This window comes from Myxocyprinus asiaticus, chromosome 12, assembly GCF_019703515.2.
Source record: "Myxocyprinus asiaticus isolate MX2 ecotype Aquarium Trade chromosome 12, UBuf_Myxa_2, whole genome shotgun sequence".
NCBI lineage: Eukaryota > Metazoa > Chordata > Actinopteri > Cypriniformes > Catostomidae > Myxocyprinus > Myxocyprinus asiaticus.
This window is the reverse complement of record NC_059355.1, coordinates 22,973,133-22,991,405: the sequence shown is the minus strand read 5'-3', so window position 1 is coordinate 22,991,405 and position 18,273 is coordinate 22,973,133. Positions and strand designations below refer to the sequence as shown.

General features: G+C 38.1%; 2 protein-coding genes across 4 annotated transcripts in view; both read left to right on the top strand.

The window, feature by feature from the left end:
• The window catches only part of LOC127449632 (volume-regulated anion channel subunit LRRC8C-like), a 33,466-nt gene extending 28,970 nt beyond the window's left edge, over positions 1–4,496 (top strand). Inside the window, exon 4 of the transcript XR_007898763.1 lies at positions 2,212–4,496. The gene's annotated coding sequence lies outside the window, so the exon portion shown is untranslated. The remainder of the gene's footprint in view (positions 1–2,211) is intronic.
• Positions 4,497–5,837: 1,341 nt separating this feature from the next.
• LOC127449631 (volume-regulated anion channel subunit LRRC8D-like) lies at positions 5,838–17,144 on the top strand. 3 transcript variants are annotated; one of them, XM_051713157.1, is made up of 2 exons: positions 5,838–5,958; positions 13,753–17,144. In XM_051713157.1, the coding sequence occupies exon 2, from the start codon at positions 13,755–13,757 to the stop codon at positions 16,269–16,271; it is 2,517 nt and encodes an 838-aa protein (XP_051569117.1). In that variant the 5' UTR covers positions 5,838–5,958; positions 13,753–13,754; the 3' UTR covers positions 16,272–17,144. The 3 variants fall into 3 exon arrangements, with proteins under 3 accessions (XP_051569117.1, XP_051569116.1, XP_051569118.1); XM_051713156.1 differs by lacking the exon at positions 5,838–5,958 and adding an exon at positions 5,972–6,576; XM_051713158.1 differs by lacking the exon at positions 5,838–5,958 and adding an exon at positions 6,701–6,778.
• The last annotated feature ends 1,129 nt before the right edge of the window (positions 17,145–18,273 follow it).

Below are 18,273 nucleotides of genomic sequence, written 5' to 3'. Positions count from 1 at the left end.
ACAGCCTTTTCCAGACAATTTACAGTATTTTTCAGGTTAGAGGCCACGTGTGAACACAACCTTTTTTGAAAGTACCGGTAAATTTTGCTCTGGCAAGTTCTCTTAATAAGAAGTTGTATCATTACCTATAAATTTCCATACTAATGGTGTGTGTGAACAGCACATGTGGTACATTTACCAGTAAAGGCAACGCAGTGATTTTCTTGTAGTTTATCTGGTTGCATGTGTGAACAGGGCTAATGTCTCTGCATAGTGATTTAACAAAAACTGAAGTTGCTAGCAAAGTAATAATATAGAAAACAACATTGATATCTGTTCAGTGATTGTGGTTTTAGATTAATTCATCCAAAAAAGAAAACTGGGTCATCATTTACTTACTCTCATGTTGTTCAGTCTGTGCTTTCATAACTTTGAAACAATGTCCCCAGTGGCCAAAGCGGGAAGTGTTACTTCCTGGTTATACTGCAGGATCTGAATCGGGGTCTTCCACACTGCTGAGTGCTGACACAGCATGCTTCCGGTCACACCACAAGTGAAGGTAAACACAGTGGATCTGATGCAAAAATATCTGATGGGAGATGCCGCTTGTCAGCAAGTCGGCATAATGTGGCCGATCCTAGGGTATTGGAACTCTTGGATACATGACGATTTCCCATGTGATCATGTTGAGTGTTCTATGTTCCCCAGTCTTCTGAAGCCATATGATAGCTTTGGGTGAAAACATGACTCAAATGTAGTTGTTATTCCAAACTCAAACTCTTAAGCCCAAAATATATTTCAGATTTGACGCAAACAGTCGAACGCTAGTATTTCAGAGTATATTTAATTTGACACTGCGCATAAACAGGTGGTTGCCGCATGCGCGTTTGACTGCTATAAGATACCAGAGTTTTTCTCATCAAGGGCTGAGACCCATAAAGGTCTTTATATTTCTTCATACTCTAGTTACACAAATGCAGGTATCTCGTGATCTCCACACACACATGCGCTCTTCACACGCATTCACTTTAGTTGTTTCCACCTTTGTCTCCTGTTGTTTACCAAAGATTACATCATCTTCCAGCGCTTCTTCATGACAGCAATGGCTCACTGAGTGCTGCCACCTTGTAGACCCACTAATTAGTGCAAATAATTCCCCAGGGCATGCACATTTTGCACGATCCGAGTACACACGGTTAGAAAAATTGGGCCGCCCGCGTTCAGTGCTCGAGCACTTGGCTAATGAAGAATTTTGCGTCACACGTCCTGTACGTATACGGCTAGCCTTTGCGTCTGACTGAAGTATAGACCTTATTCACAGCAGTGCCATCTTTGATTTTTGACATTGACAATGAGACTGTAAGGGACAGATGTACAGACTCTTCAATGGGCTGTACTGCAGTTTAAAGTGTTTTTAGATCATTCCGCGATCAAAACATTGAAAAATATCTTTCCAAGAACATTCAGTAGATAAAAAAACTCCAGACAAAATGAGTTGAAAATCAGTGAGTTGTGGAAAATCAGATAGGCTCTAGGAGCTTTATACAGCTTTATACCGTGCATGTTATTGAAGAGATGGTAAGTCTATCCCTCACAGCCTCGTTTTCATTAACTTTGAAAATCAAAGATGGTGCTGCTGTGAATAAGGTTTGAGCTTTAACTGCTGTAACTGAATGGAGGCAGTGAGTTGAACAGATCAGTTTGGTTTGTTAATGAATCATTCAAACTGTATCAACAAATAAATTGGTGAATCAACCAATTTATTGAAAATATCTGATTCAAAAGCTGATCTGATTAGTTTGCAAATTAGACATTTGTCATGCCTCATGTTAACTCTAGGCTGGATGTCAACATGACTTAAATTTCAGTCTGTTTATCACACAAAGCTATTTTGTAACCTCAAAAGACTTGGAACATTGCTCACAACCCGTTCTAATTTTATATTTTAATGTTACATTTGCATCCTTTTTTAAGCTTGAAAGCTTCAATCCTCATTAATTGTAATTGCATGGAAAAGAGCAACCAGTACATTATTAAAAAAATATTTGTTGTGATCCATGGAAAAAAGAAAGTCATACAGGTTTAAAACAACATGAGAAAATTATGTCAGAATTTTCATTTTGGGTGAACAAATCCTTTTCCAGTTATTTTTAATGCAAAGTAGAGCATGTAGCCATTTGCATGGTATGATTACATTTATTTATGTGTTGTCTGTGGGGACATTTTTTGCAGGAAGGTCTTGCCATTTCTTCCTATGTCTGTGACTGAAGTGCTTTTCAGTGTTGCACAAAGTGCAGAAGTGAGGAAAAGCTCTTCACTAGACCCCAGGCCTTTATAAATCGATAGCAAGCTAATGACCCTGGACACTTTGATCTTGATGATTCACCCTGAAGAGAAGATGGCTATCTGTTCAACCATGACAAGGTGAAATCAATAGCAGCTGTCAGTGGAACGGTGGATAGAGGCAAAAGGACATTTTCAAGGTTCCCATCAGAGGACAATACAGACTTGAATGCAAAATAAACCAGTTTATGTAGATTAGCTTCAATTTAAAGCATGTTTAAACACAGTCTTAGAAATTGCTGTTCCTTGCAGTCTTTCAGCCATTTTCTCCCAGAGCTAAAGCTAAGCTAGTCTTCCACTGTATTTAGATGGCTACATGGCTATTGAAAAGGCAAAGGTGTGAGTGCCAAGAACTGCCCTCCTGTACCCAGAATTTGCCTGTGGGACAAATGTGAGTGTAGAATGTGGGATTCATCTTGTCATTCTGTGTTTCAAACAAACACCGAGACAAAGACCTTTAAGGGTTTCTGTTATCTACCGTCCTTTGTCTCCCTCTGTGTGTGCAAATAGCTGTTCATGCAAACCCTCTTCCGACCCTCACCTTAACACTAAATATGACCTACACTATTAGGTTAATGTGGCATTAAAATACAAGTATGGTAAACCTGCAAGACTTGATTGTCCAGTGGGGTCAGAGGGCAAAGCCTCTTTAATCTTATTTGCAACCATATGGCTTACTTCTTGTAAAACATTTATTTATTTACATTTATTTACATATGAAAAAGACAGACAACTTGAAAAGGCATGCATTTACTGTGAACGAAATGTGTGTATTATTATTATCATTACTCAATAGGTTTATAGGGTACTATTATGTTTTAGCTTGTTTTTCCTATCTTGTTCATCCATATCAGCTGTAATAGAAATAATATTTTAATAGTATAGCCCTATTTTTCATTGTTGGGGCAACCATATGTGTTCCAGTGGCATTCATATTAACTCACCGAGCACTTTATTAGGAACACTATGGTCCTATGCTGTTTTGAATACAGCAGCCATATCACCCAGCAGCTCTTGCCTGGTTGCCCACTATAGCTAAGCAGGGTTGATCCTGGATGGGAGACCTCTTGGGGAAAACTGAGGTTGCTGCTGGAAGCAGTATTAGGGTGGTCAGCAGGGGGTGCTCACCCTGTGGTCTGTGTGGGTCCTAATGCCCCAGTATAGTGATGGGCACAATATACTGTAAAAAGGCTGTCTTTCAGATGAGATGTTAAACTGAGGTCCTGACTCTCTGTGGTCATTAAAAATCCCAGGACACTTCTCATAAAGAGTAGGAGTGTAACCCTGGTGCCCTGGCCAAATTCCCTTATTGGCCCTTCTCAATCATGGCCTCCTAATAATCTCCATCCATTAACTGGCTCTATAACTCTACTCTCTCCTCTCCACCAATAGCTGGTGAGTGTACTGGTGCACTATGACTGCAATCGCATCATCCAGGTGGATGCTGCACACTGGTGGTGGTTGAGGAGATTCCCCCTCAGGCCTGGTTCTATGGGGGTGCTTGAGGGTGCTAAGCACGCTCAAATGAACCTGAGCGCACCCTCAATTGCAGACCAGGGCAAATTACTGCCCGCGGGTCGATTTATCATGAATGTGTTTTATTAGAGCTTTCATTTATCTGGCTTTGGGACCTATCACATATCCACAAGTATTTAATATGCTCAGGGTTGTCATAATAGATACAACATCCCAATCAGAGATATATACTTGCACAAATTGGAAATATTTCACCTTATGTCATACTTAATTTATGCAATCTGCCAACCATGTGTGCGAGTGCGCGCTTTCTCCTCTTCGAAAAAAATAAAATACTTAACGCTCAACAGTGCAATATTCTGCTCAAAGAAAAGTGTGATGTAGCCACTCCACGTCCATTCGTGAGGCTGCGTGTGCTGTTTAGTGGCAAGTCTGCGAGCAAACCTTTTCAGTGATGATCTTTAGTAAAATCCCAATAGATCTTCGCATCATTCGCACATGGAGGGGACATGCGAGCAAATCCGAGTGAGAGAGGAATAGGACTGTTTTTTTGTGTTATTTGTAAAATGTCCCTCACACCTGTATGTGAATGTTACTCTGCCAGTAATCATTTATCACTGTCATGCAGCCTGTTTTATTCAGTTGTGTGCTGAATGGGATGCCAAACAAACAATTGATGAGACATACATCATGACCCATGAGCGTGTATACAGGTTGATAATGTTTTCAGAATAAAACAACTTTAAACATTAAAATAAGCTTTTAGAATCTATAATTTCAGAATATTTTATTTTACTATTAAACCAGACTAGTGATGTAGAGTGTTAAATTGAATACTAAATTACCACTGCAGTGAAGTATGGTAAAATAAACAATTAATTATTTTATTCAGCCTTTACTCAGTTTTACTAACACATGATAGAAAAGTAGCAGCAAAACTTCAAGCAATCACAGAATGGTCCCATCAGTCAGTACACACTTCAGAAAATTGTGCATCATTCATTAAGTGCATGAGTGCACTTCTACTTCTGGGCTTAAAAAATACAAATAAGCTGAAATTTGTATCTTCCCTCTTCCATGTTCTACTTAACAGCTCATGTGGCCCCTGTACCAAAATAATAGCACACCTCTGCTCAGCTGAATATGTAAGCCTTATAACTGGCAAGCAGATTTCCTTGAATCCCAGCAAACACACAAAATGCTGCATCAAAACCTACAAACGTGTATGATTTTGCTAATCAGTATGTTCTTATCTGCAGGCGCAGCATTTTGCTGTCATTTTCAGCGACAGATCACATGAAGAAAAAACAAAACAAAATGAAGCAATAAATGATTTGTACATAAAAAAAATAAAAATAAAACCCTCTCTTTACATTGTTTTAGTAGCCTAGTATTTAAACATGATTTAATGTTTAAAAAAAAAAAAAAAAAAATAGTAATTACGATACATCTCCACTTTATACAGAGCACCCTCACTATTTTCAGAAGCACCCGCAGTGATTTTGATCTGGAACTGGGCCTGTTCCCCCCTATACTATGTAAAGCGCCTTGAGTGCCTAGAAAAGCGCTATATAAATGTAAGGAATTATTATTATTTATCTCTTGGTGACAAAAAAAGTAAAGGTGATAAAAATATAAAGAAATACAGGAAATTCATAAGATTGAGCTGGTTTAAAAGAAACACTGAGTTTAGAGTTTAACCAACTTTATTTTGGACTCTACGATTATTATTTTTTTTCCTTTCTTTTTTTTCTGTAAAGCTATAATCTCTAATGCTAATTTTAACTGGTTGTAAAATCTGACCGATTTCCCTTATTTTAAATTAAATTCAAAGTTGTTTTTTTGAAAAACGTTTCTTTCCAGTTGCCTAAATGATAAGTTTGTTTAGTCAGTTATTAAGGTCTGGAGGTTACAATGCATCAGCCGTGTATTCAAGAACAACAAATGGGGTTTCGTTGCTTAGTAACTTAGGAGCAACAATCAGGTGTTTGGAGCGTAAATCCCCCCGTGAACTTTAGCTCCGCCCACACACACTTCCTCAATCTGACTGAACTGTATTTCTGTGTATTAGAGTCAGACATTACTTTTCCCATTCATCACTTCACAAGCATGGATATCGTGGAAGCTCTGGCGTTTTTAAAATTATAGCTTTAGTTTGAGGTATGTATAATCCTGTAAATGTGTGTTTGTTTGGTCTAGATGTGGCTGATATGCAGTGTAGAGAGAACTGGTGCAGACTGGTTGACTCTGCTGCTGTGCGCTCGGCACTGACTATCATAATAATGACTGGAGCGGGGACTCTCACATGTGTGTAAAGCCTTCTCTGGTAAATGATTAGTAAGTTGCCCCTTTTGCACCGTCACTTTTCTGTTTAAACACTACAGTTTCATCAGCCCTCCTATGATTTTTTGCTTTTGAGTGGCGTTAATCTGCACAGAGCCACGAAGACACAAGACACCGGTTTGCGTTCGTAGGGAATATTCCAGTGCGGTCCAGCAAACTGCGTTCTGTTGTAGTTTATGACTGATCGGAGAGTAAAGCTGTGTCGTTTATATATCGTCAGCCTAATGCTAAAGTTACCTAGTCGGTGTCGAAACACAATGGCTTGGACGCCGTTAAAAACGACGTCTCCCGCGCGAGCGAAGCGCAGATTTGTCTCAAACAGTGTTCCCGTTCCTGCAACGGCAACTGGATGAAATGTGTTCAGTTTCTCTGGACTTAATGAAGTGCATGGCGGAATTTCTCAAACGTCAATGCCGATGACGTTGATAGGAGACAGTAAGTATGTACGTTATGTTGCACAGACATTTCTGGAGTATAGCATCTACATGAGTGTCTTGTTTAACTTGACTGTGTCCTAAGGTCGTATTTGTGGTGATGTTCAGAGCACTTTAAGCAAGATGGCTTTGGCACTTTCTGAAGGAGCCACAATGTACAGACAGTCATGCTGCAGTATAACCAGTTGCATCAATTCTAATAGGTATGGAGGACTAGGAATATTATTTACACTTGTAAATAATATAAATAAGTAATTTAAAAAAGTGACATTAATAGTGATATTTAAGGTTTAAAAATGTAGTTAAATATGTAATTAATACAACAATGAAATAATATATATTTTTAAGTTGACATATTTAAAACTGTGATGTTATAATTTATATATTATAAAAAAAATTTAATAGTTCTGTTTTTCCCCCCGCAATTTATTGTTGACCATGGCCATTCCTACAAGTGCATGCAGCAGGACTTAAGTTGTGCCCGGCAGCCTGTGCTGTCAAGTGTAATTTTTGTATCATAATGTGAATTTATGCAGTTTAGATTTACCAGTTCATTTTGCTGTAATTTTGAGACACATTTATGGATGTGGGATTGCAATATTTATTTGCACTAGCACTATATATTTATTACTTCCCTGGGTTTCTTGACTTTGATTTCTTATACTTGACTGAGCAGGTGTTGCAATGAACAGATATTCAACAGTTCCCACATCATGCATTCAGTACTGTTTTGGCTTTGCTGATATTTACCCATTTAGAGTTTAGAATTAGCACATCTATATATGTGCTATTTCAATTCATTTAAGGATTTCCTGGCAAAATATTTATAATCTCTGGACATACACTCACCAAGCACTTTATTAGGAACACCTGTACACCTACTTATTCATGCGATTATCTAATCAGCCAATCGTGTGGCTGCAGTGCATAAAATCATGCAGATAGGAGTCAGGAACTTCAGTTAATGTTCATGTAAACCATCAGAATAGCAATTTCGACGTTGGCAAGATTTTTGGTGCCACACGGGCTGGAGTATTTCTGTAACTGCTGATCTCCTGGGATTTTCACACACACAACAGTCTCTAGAGTTTACTCAGAATGATTACAAAAACAAAAAACATCTGGTGAGAGGCAGTTCTGTGGACGGAAATGCCTTGCTGATGAGAGAAATCAACGGAGAATGGCCAGACTGGTTCAAGCTGACAGAAGGGCTACGGTAATTCAGATAACCCCTCTGTACAATTGTAGTGAGCAGAATAGCATCTCAGAATGCACAACATGTTGAACCTTGAGGCGGATGTGCTACAATAGTAGAAAACCACGTCGGGCACTTTATTAGGACCATAGTGTTCCTAATAATGTGCTTGGTGGGTTTATATGAATGCCACTGGGACACATATGGTTGCCCCAACATTGAAAAAATCTGCAGGATAACATGAAGAAATATGATTGGTTATCAGAGATGTCATTTAAAAAAAACATTGAGACCCAGCAAATGGGAATTACAGCTGCAACCATGACCTAGTTACGAAGTAAAAGCTCAGACTGAGGTTAGGTGTGATAGTAATTGTGTTTTTTGTGGGTTAGGGTTGTTACCCAAGTGAGGTTCTGAGACTGAGGCTGCTCATAACCATGGATGGAGAAACAGTGAAAAACAACAATTGCTAATGCAAACCTGATTTATGAGCCTAAATCCCAGATATAATTTTAGCCCTCTAATCCATACTGGTTGGATTAAAGAGTAATGTTGTAGAAATAAAGGATTTCAAGGAATGTTCAGTTTGTGGGGAAACCTATTTAATTGTGATGTTTGCTATCTTGATTAGAGAAAATAATATCCTCGGTCAATTGTCTGCCTTGAATTTGTATTTAAAGTTTAAGTAATTTCTGCAGTTCTAGCCACACCAAATTGAATAAAAAATGATTGTTTCCAAACAGGTTTCCTAAACACTACTTCCGTGCCTTCCACTCAGTCCCCTTCTGACATTGTTTGAACAAAAACAGGCTATCCTGCCCAGAGCTCACGCCATTGGTTGACATGTTGAACTGCTCAAAAAACAAATCAGCATTTTAATAGTGCCACAGAGTCATAGTTGGTACTTTTATATGCACTTTAAAAGTTTGATTTCAGTCAATAAATCGAAGAATAATTTTTATAATGTGATGTAAATGCTTTTGTCAGAATGAAATCATACCAGTCCAATTTTTGCAAAGACGAACCAACAGACCTAGATAATGCGATTGTAGCTCAGCTTTGTCCAGCATGTATACATATTACTCGGACCACAATTGGCCTCGGCATTGTGCGCTTGCTCCGAAAGACAGAGGTGATGCATGATGCATATTTAACAGTTGCATAGCTGCCGTCCTTCAAATATTCAATTATACATTGTGTCATGTATACTTGAACATATAGATGAAGAATGTAGCTTGTCTTCGCAAAACTTTAATTAGATTAAAAAATAAATAAATAAATAAATAAAAAGAACACACCTTTCTGTGTCTATAAATAAAAACAAAATAAAAAAACTGGTGGAACAAAAGGAATTGAAAGCAAATTACTATATGTTAAAGTGCATATAATATAGGAAAAAAGTGAGCCTGTGACAGACCTGTTAATAGGCCTATTATTTTATGGGACTGTTGGGCTGTATAAATTGCTAAATAAATTAAAGTATTCAAACAAGGGCTTTTCTAAAATTCTATTTACTGTAATTGAAAACAGAAGCATATTTCCTTCCATCTTCAAACTCAGTGCCTCTTTGCTTGACATCATGGGAAAATCAAAAGTAGTCAGCCAAGACCTCATAAAAAAAAATTGTGGACCTCCACAAGCCTGGTTCATCCTTGGGAGCAATTTCCAGACGCCTGAAGGTACCACGTTCATCAGAACGATCAATAGTATGCAAGTATAAACACCATGGGACCACGCAGCCATCATACCGCTCAGGAAAGAGATGCATTCGGTCTCCAAGAGATGAACATAATTTGGTGTGAAAAGTGCAAATCAATCCCAAAACAACAGCAGAGGACCTTGTGAAGCTGCTCGAGGAAACAGGTAGACAAGTATCTATATCCACAGTAAAACAAGTCCTATATCAACATAACCTGAAAGGCTGCTCAGCAAGGAAGAATCCACTGCTCCAAAACCACCATAAAAAAGCCAGACTACAGTTTGCAAGTGCACATAGGGACAAATATCTTACTTTTTGGAGAAATGTCTTCTGGTCTAATGAAACAAATATTGAATTGTTCGGCCATAATGACCATTGTTATGTTTGGAGGAAAAAGGGTGAGGCTTGCAAGCTGAAGAACACCATCCCAACCGTGAAGCATGGGGGTGGCAGCATCATGTTGTGGGGGTGCTTTGTTGTGGGGGTGCACTTCACAGAATAGATGGCATCATGAGGAAGGAAAATTATGTGGATATATTGAAGCAACATCTCAAGACATCAGCCAGGAAGTTAAAGCTCAGTCGCAAATGGGTCTTCCAAATAGACAATGACCCCAAGCATACCTCCAAAGTTGTGGCAAAATGGCTTAAGGACAAACAAAGTCAAGGTATTAGAGTGGCCATCACAAAGCCCTGACCTAAGTCCAGTTTTGTGGGCAGAACTGAAAAAGCGTGTGTGAGCAAAGAGGCCTACAAACCTAACTCAGTTACACCAGTTCTGTCTGGAGGAATGGGACTAAATTCCAGCAACTTATTGTGAGAAGCTTGTGGAAGGCTACCCAAAATGTTTGACCCAGGTTAAACAATTTAAAGGCAATGCTACCAAATACTAACAAATTGTAGGTAAACTTCTGACCTACTGGGAATGTGATGAAATAAAAGCTGAAATAAATAATTCTCTCTACTATTATTCTGACATTTCACATTCTTGAAGTAGTGATCCTAACTGACCTAAGACAGGGAACGTTTACTACGATTAAATGTAATTAATTGTGAAAAACTGAGTTTAAATGTATTTGACTAAGGTGTATGTAAACTTCTGACTTCAACTGTACACTTGTTAGGTCTGAAACAGTGATTGCCCTGTAATAAAGTTTGGCTAATTCCAAGTTTTTTTTTTTTTTTTTCATTTTTTTTTTCCATTGTATGTATGCGTGCGTGTCCTTGCTGTCTTTGAATGCCTGTGTAGTGAAGGGAGAGGGGTTCACCAATAAAAATGTTATCCCCGGCCCGCTGAATTTTAGCGATAGCCCTGGTGAAGGCTGTACTATAGAAAAATGCATCCATAATGTGGGTGATAGACAAAGCAAAGGGAATGGAAAACTATTAATCGAGAAGAGTTTTCTTTATTTTTAAATGCTCGGTTTTGTGTGCTGTTGCAGTGGAACAGGATATTCTAGAGACTCTTCAAACAATTTGCAAACAGCCTTCTCTGATCCACAGCTCATAAAGCTACAGTGTGAGTGTGTGTGATGGTTTTCAGAACCAATAGCTAGCAAACTAAGTTGGGTAAAGTGTGGGAAAAGCCATGAGGTCAGATGTTTTCTGAAGTCTTGTAATAAAGGAGTCCTGATTTGCCTTTTATTGGGTGACTTGATTTTTAAGCAGTCTAGCTGGTAGCTGTGTTCTCTATTTCTACTTAGTTTGATAGACCTATATTAATTGTTTATTTCAAGAAATTATTATAATTTTTTGACACTGAAATACCATCAAAGTAGTGATAAGTTCAGCGTAAGTTTAGTCTTTTAAAAATGACAGATCTTCCAAAATAGATAAACATGTTGGAATATCCAGGCAGAATTTGGATTTAAATTTTAAGAAATTATGAGTACTTTTCTAATCTCTTGGCAACACATTAGTAATTGTTGTTTTATGGCAGTTTGACTTCACTAAACAAGATATTGTGTAATAGAACCAAATTACAGAGCAATTATTGCTGAGGAAAGGAGATGGCCAAGTCTGCTGCAGTTAATGGAGGATTACACTATTAAGTTAGGTAGAGGCTATTTGTGCTAAGTGCAAATAGCAACAAAAAACATCTTTGCACTAAGTGCAGTAGTGTTAGATGCTATTTGCACATTTATTATAAAAATACTAACATTTGGGGCCTGGGTAGCTGAGCGAGTATTGACACTGACTACCACCCCTGGAGTCGTGAGTTCGAATACAGGGTGTGCTGAGTGACTCCAGCCAGGTGTTCTAAGCAACCAAATTGGCCCGGTTGCTAGGGAGGGTAGAGTCACATGGGGTAACCTCCTCGTGGTTGCGATTAGTGGTTCTCGCACTCAATGGGGCACGTGGTAAGTTGTGCGTAGATCACGGAGAGTAGCATGAGCCTCCACATGCGGAGTCTCCGCGGTGTCATGCTCAACGAGCCACGTGATAAGATGCGCGGATTGGCAGTCTCAGAAGCGGAGGCAATTGAGACTTGTCCTCCGCCACCCAGATTGAGGTGAGTAACTGCGCTACCACGAGGACCTACTAAGTAGTGGGAATTGGGCATTCCAATTTGGGAGAAAAGGGGATAAAAAAAAAACCTAACATACAATATAGGGTTATTACTGCAGCATGTTTACCATGTTTATTTAGAGTCCAACAGACACCCTACATCAAATCCTACCCCTAAACCTAACCTTCCCTTACAAAAAATAACCATGGTTTTACTACAGTAATCATAGTATCACCATGGCATTTTGTAGTAAAATCATAGTAATCACACAATTAAACATGGTTACTCTAACACCATATTACTGTAGTAACATTATGGTAAATTGCATTATAAAACTATGGCTTCTGCCAAAAAAAACATTGTCACTACAATAACACAATGGTTAATTTTACCCAGATCAAACCTTCCTCTCAACTCCACGACCTTCACTGTGAATAAATCAATCTTTATATTCATTATTTTTTATTATTAGTAGTCTTAAAGGAAATATTAAGAGTGGAGACAGGAAAAAGCATGGGAAAAACTGGGACAAAAGGCAGAATTAAGCACGTCCACACCGTCGTTACACTCCATGGCACTGCGGTGACACCAGGGCACAGTTTGTCTTCAATTTCTGTTTCCACCAGACAATTGGAGTTTAAATAGCCATGCTGTGTGGCAGGTGCTATTTACACCTAGTGCAAAAAGTTACTCCGTTAAAGTTAATCTGTTACATACAGTATACCCTGCCTAAAATACAACATTCAGTGCGTTTTAAACTGAAACATTCCTTCCATATTACTGTCCATTATCCTACTTAGGTTCTTTCTTCTTCCTTAATTGAAATGTTAACATCAAAGTCTCTGTAAATCTTGTAAGATCTGTAGGACAGTTAAAGCAAAAGAACAAATTGCTTGTGACTTGAATAGTTGGTGTGATGAATGGAAGGAATGTGATTGGGGAAAGCAAGTCTAGCCTTTTTTAGAGGCCTAGAGGCTGTAAATGTCCCCTTTTTTCCCCTTACCACCACAGTGATCTTCGCAGTCCACATTGTAGATATCTTGAAGGTATTAAGTAATACGACATGCAATCTGATAATGCATTGCTATAAGGAGATAACTTAATCATTCAACAATAATCATAACATACTGACAAAAATGTTCACCGTTTTTGATTAACATAATTAACAGCTTGATTGGCCTAGTGAAATACAAATGAATTAATCATCATGACATTCAGTCAATTGATCCTTGCCAGTGAAAAGGTCATTCACTTATGGCTATTGGATGTTTATGAGTAAGTCTTAGCAATGTGAAAGAAGAGCTGCACACATGAATATCACCCCTGCAAAATGCCTGAAAATTAGAGTAGACTCTTGCAACTTGATATTAAAGAAAACATTATCTTTGGCCAAACTCACCACTACAGCACTATTATCTTCATGCAGTTTAGTGTTGACCCACTAAGGCTGATAATCTAATAAGGTAGTCTAATGCAGTACTTTAGTACTTGGGCAATGATCAAGCTCTATGCTTTGGAAACTGATACAGGGAAGAGACACTAGGATGCCTCTCAAGTAATAGGAGACATTTGTTATCTTTAGTGGTGTACCAGTCCTTACAGCTGTACATTATTTGTCATGTAAAGTGAGAGTGAGATTTTTTTGTGTGTCAAACCTGTATTTGACATGGGAGCAACTGACCATGATTTTTTTATTAGCATAAAGAAACCTAACAAAAATTAATCTTTATTTAACTGTATAAATACTAAATACTTGTTTTTATGTTTTCATATAGGAATGTTTACCCTCACAGAAGTTGCCTCTTTAAATGACATCCAGCCAACTTATCGTATACTGAAACCATGGTGGGACGTCTTTATGGATTACCTGGGTGTGGTCATGCTTATGCTGGCCATATTTGCAGGCACCATGCAGTTAACCAAAGATCAGGTGTTTTGCCTTCCTGTTCTAGAATCGTGGGAAGACCCTAACTCCATACCCACAGAAAGGCAACAAGAGAAAGCTTTTGGCTCAGGGGGGGGAGGAGGCCATGTGACTTTGGCAAGTAAAGAACAAACCGACAGTGTTGTCCACCAGATACACTTCCCACACCTGTCTGCTGTCAGTCATCCTCAGCCTATGGGTCTACGAACAAACCTGGATTTTCAGCAGTATGTCTTTGTTAATCAGATGTGCTACCATGTTGCCCTCCCCTGGTATTCGAAGTACTTTCCATATCTCGCTCTCATTCACACCATTGTACTTATGGTAAGCAGTAACTTTTGGTTCAAGTATCCAAAGACCAGTTCCAAAATTGAACATTTTGTGTCTATTTTGGCTAAGTGTTTTGAGTCTCCTTGGACGACCAAGGCATTGTCTGAGACCGCCTGTGAAGACTCCGAAGAGAATAAGCAGCGATTGACAGGAGCCTCTACATTACCAAAGCATCTTTCCACCAGCAGTGAAGAGGGAAGTCCAAATCAGTCTACACCCATGCTTGCAAAATCTAGCATTAAGTTTTCTGCAGAGAAGCCAGTCATTGATGTCCCAAGCATGACAATACTTGATAAAAAGGATGGCGAGCAAGCTAAAGCCCTTTTTGAGAAAGTGAGGAAATTCCGTGCACATGTTGAGGATAGTGACTTGATCTACAAATTTTATGTTGCTCAATCTATAATAAAAACAGTCAAATTTATTTTGATCCTGTGTTACACTATGACTTTTGTCACCTCCATTAATTTTGACCATGACTGTAAGCCAGATATTAAACATTTAACTGGATACACCAAATTTAAATGTACCCATAACATGGCTTTCATGTTGAAAAAGCTTCTTGTTAGCTACATTGTCCTCATTTTTGTTTATGGCTTGGTTTGCATTTACACTCTTTTTTGGCTGTTTAGGCGGCCTCTTAAAGAGTACTCCTTTGAGAAAGTTAGAGAAGAAAGCAGTTTTAGTGATATTCCAGATGTGAAGAATGACTTTGCTTTTCTCCTTCACATGGTGGACCAGTATGACCAGTTGTACTCAAAACGTTTTGGTGTCTTTCTCTCAGAGGTAAGCGAGAATAAACTGCGGGAAATCAGCTTAAACCACGAGTGGACATTCGAGAAACTACGGCAACATGTGACTTGCAATGCACAAGAGAAGCTTGAGCTGCATCTTTTCATGCTTTCAGGTGTGCCTGATGCAGTCTTTGACCTCACTGATTTAGAGGTCCTGAAACTAGAGCTCATCCCAGAGGCTCGTATCACAGCAAAAATTTCCCAGATGATCAACCTCCATGAGTTGCACTTTTACCACTGCCCTGCCAAAGTTGAACAGACTGCATTCAGTTGCCTCCGCGATCACCTCCGGTGCCTTCATGTCAAGTTTACAGACGTAGCAGAGATTCCCACTTGGGTTTATATGCTAAAGAACCTGAGAGAGCTTTACTTGGTGGGAAACTTGAACTCCGAGAATAATAAAATGATTGGATTGGAGTCCCTCAGGGACCTGAGGCATCTGAAGATCCTACATCTCAAGAGCAACCTTACCAAGATTCCGACTAACATTACAGACTTATCACCCCATCTGATCAAACTTGTGGTACACAATGATGGCACAAAACTTGTGGTATTAAATAGCTTGAAAAAGATGATGAACCTTGCTGAGCTTGAGCTCCATAATTGTGAACTGGAGAGGATACCGCATGCAATTTTTAGTTTGACCAGTCTACAGGAGTTGGACTTGAAATCGAACCACATTCGTACCATTGAAGAGGTCATCAGCTTTCAGCACCTCAAACGGCTTAACTGCCTCAAACTGTGGCACAATAAAATTATCTCCATTCCATTGTCCATAAGCCATGTCAAAAACCTAGAGTTCCTCTATCTTTCCCATAACAAACTAGAGACCTTGCCTACAACTCTCTTTAATATTCTTAAACTAAGATACCTGGATGTCAGTCATAACTCAATTGTAGTGATTCCTCCCGATGTGGGCTTTCTCCAGAATCTACAGCACTTTGCCATCACAGGAAACAAAGTAGAAGTGGTTCCCAAGCAGATGTTCAAATGCACAAAGTTGCGTACCTTGTCTCTTGGGCACAATTGCATTACTTCGCTGTCAGAGAAAATTGGCCAGCTATTGCAGCTGACTTATCTTGAGCTGAAGGGGAACTGCCTGGATCGCCTGCCAGCACAGCTTGGACAATGTCGTCTTTTGCGACGAAATGGTCTCATTGTAGAGGACCACCTTTTTGATTCACTGCCCCTAGAGGTCAAAGAGAGCATCAGTCAGGAAACCAATGCTACATTTGCTAATGGAGTGTGATTGTGGATCAGAAAAGAAAAAATCTCCATTGAATGTTCTGTTATGGTCAAGTTTCTCAAGTAGAACTGAATTATGATGAAGGGGAAAATCAATGTTTCCATGCTGCTGCCTTTAAAGGTTTTGTCTATAAAATAAATCTGTCCAGGACTGCATGCATGAATGGATGTTCTAGGTGTAAAGAAAGATTGAAGAATGAAAGCTGAGGTTAACATTTGTTATTACTGTCTTAACAGGCCAAAACAAATAGCCAGTATGCCAATAAGAACCCATTTGCGGACTACAACTATGCTTAGTGCATAAAAGAAGAAATTTTTATTAGTTGTCCATGTTACAGTGTTGATATAAAGCAGGTGGTCCCTAATACAACACTGATATTTTACTGTTATTTTGTTTCCTGTAGCTTTCGATAAATTTATGTTTTCACCAGCTATTATCAGCAAAGTCTGCATCATAATGTACATTTTGGTGCTGCTAACGATTGTGTTTATTGTTTGGGAGAACCCAGAACAACTGACAATTTAGTTAACCACAACTCTTTTGACAAAAATTGTAAAAGGATTGAAAGAAGTGTCTTGGGTAGCAAAATAAAAAGTTCATTGAAAAGTGATTTAGATAAAACCTGAATGTTAACGTTATCAGAGTAACCATACTGTATATTTAGAGGTTGAATTAAATGCAGATATAACTCTTTAGTTAAGGTCCCATCTTTCTGTAATGAGATTTTCTCAACCTGTTCAGTTTCTAGTGACTAAATATATTTAACTCAATAACAATGTTTTCAATTTAACATTAATTTGTGATTTTGTGGCAACATTTGATGATGCATGTACTAAAGGTACAAGTTTTGGCAATAAAATAACCTTTTCCTATTAACTGCATCTTTACATGTGGGTTACAAGAGTAATGCACAAGTTATGGTGACCTCATTTGACTTGTGCATGTTTTGCAAATAACACTACAGTATATGATGGAACGCCTGTAATATGTGTACACTGCATGGTCATTGCTCCTTACAAAACTCCAACAGACATGTTTTGTAAACATACTGCCCTGATAGATAGATAGATAGATATATATATATATATATATATGTATGTAGAGCCATATTTTAGTCTGTACTACCATCTGCTTAACGGTTAGCTGTTACTGGCTATTTAAAGTAATGAAAGTGATTGCATTGTATGAATCACTATTTTAAGTTACCTTGCTATTGACAAATGCTTTACATTAGGGCTGCAACTAATGATTATTTTGATAATCAACTAATCTAATGATTAGAACGATTATTCGACTATTTGAGCAATTATTGCAACGATTAGCTCTTAACTGACTATTCAGCTTGTGCCAAATTAAAAGATTGTATTAAACGTGCTTGCTACAATAAAGCAGACAAAATCATCTTTTAAAAATACCTCTAAATGACATTCACTGAATTAAAGGAAAAAAAAAACTTTACTAAGTTTAATTCATTAACAAATCCACTGCAAAAAAATCCCATTATTATCATCAAGTGTTTTTGTCTTGTTTTCCCATTTAAAATAGTCTAAAAATACATTTACTTGAGAAGCAACATAAGATATTTAGACTTGCTTTCAGAGACAAATAAGTGCATTTTTTCACTTGGTTATACTTCTGCGAGTGCAGTAAAGACAAAATATACTTATTCAAGATCGCTTCTCATAAAGCAAGTCTAAATATCTTATATGCTGCTTCTCAGGTGAATGCATCTTTTTTTTTTTTTTTTTTTTTTAAGATTTTTAAATATTTAAAAATATTTGTATTTTTAATATTATAGTCAACATTCTCAGATAACAATTTTTTCCTCTGCAATATAGCTGCTAAGGTAAATGTACATTGTTTTAAATGAGTTTTAGGTATTTATATTGGAAAACATGCCAAAACAAAAACAAATCAAAAGTGTATTTTGTTGCAGTGTGTAATGGGTACTACCCTCTCTCACCTTTTTGTTCACTTCAATCCATCTTTAACTCACAAAAAAAAA

Bases quoted from the DNA above. Each gene is read 5' to 3' on its own strand.
- LOC127449631 (XM_051713156.1), top strand. From the start codon at position 6,552: ATGCCGATGACGTTGATAGGAGACA. The intron at 6,577-13,752 runs GTAAGTATGTAC...GTTTTCATATAG, and splicing joins GATGACGTTGATAGGAGACA to GAATGTTTACCCTCACAGAA.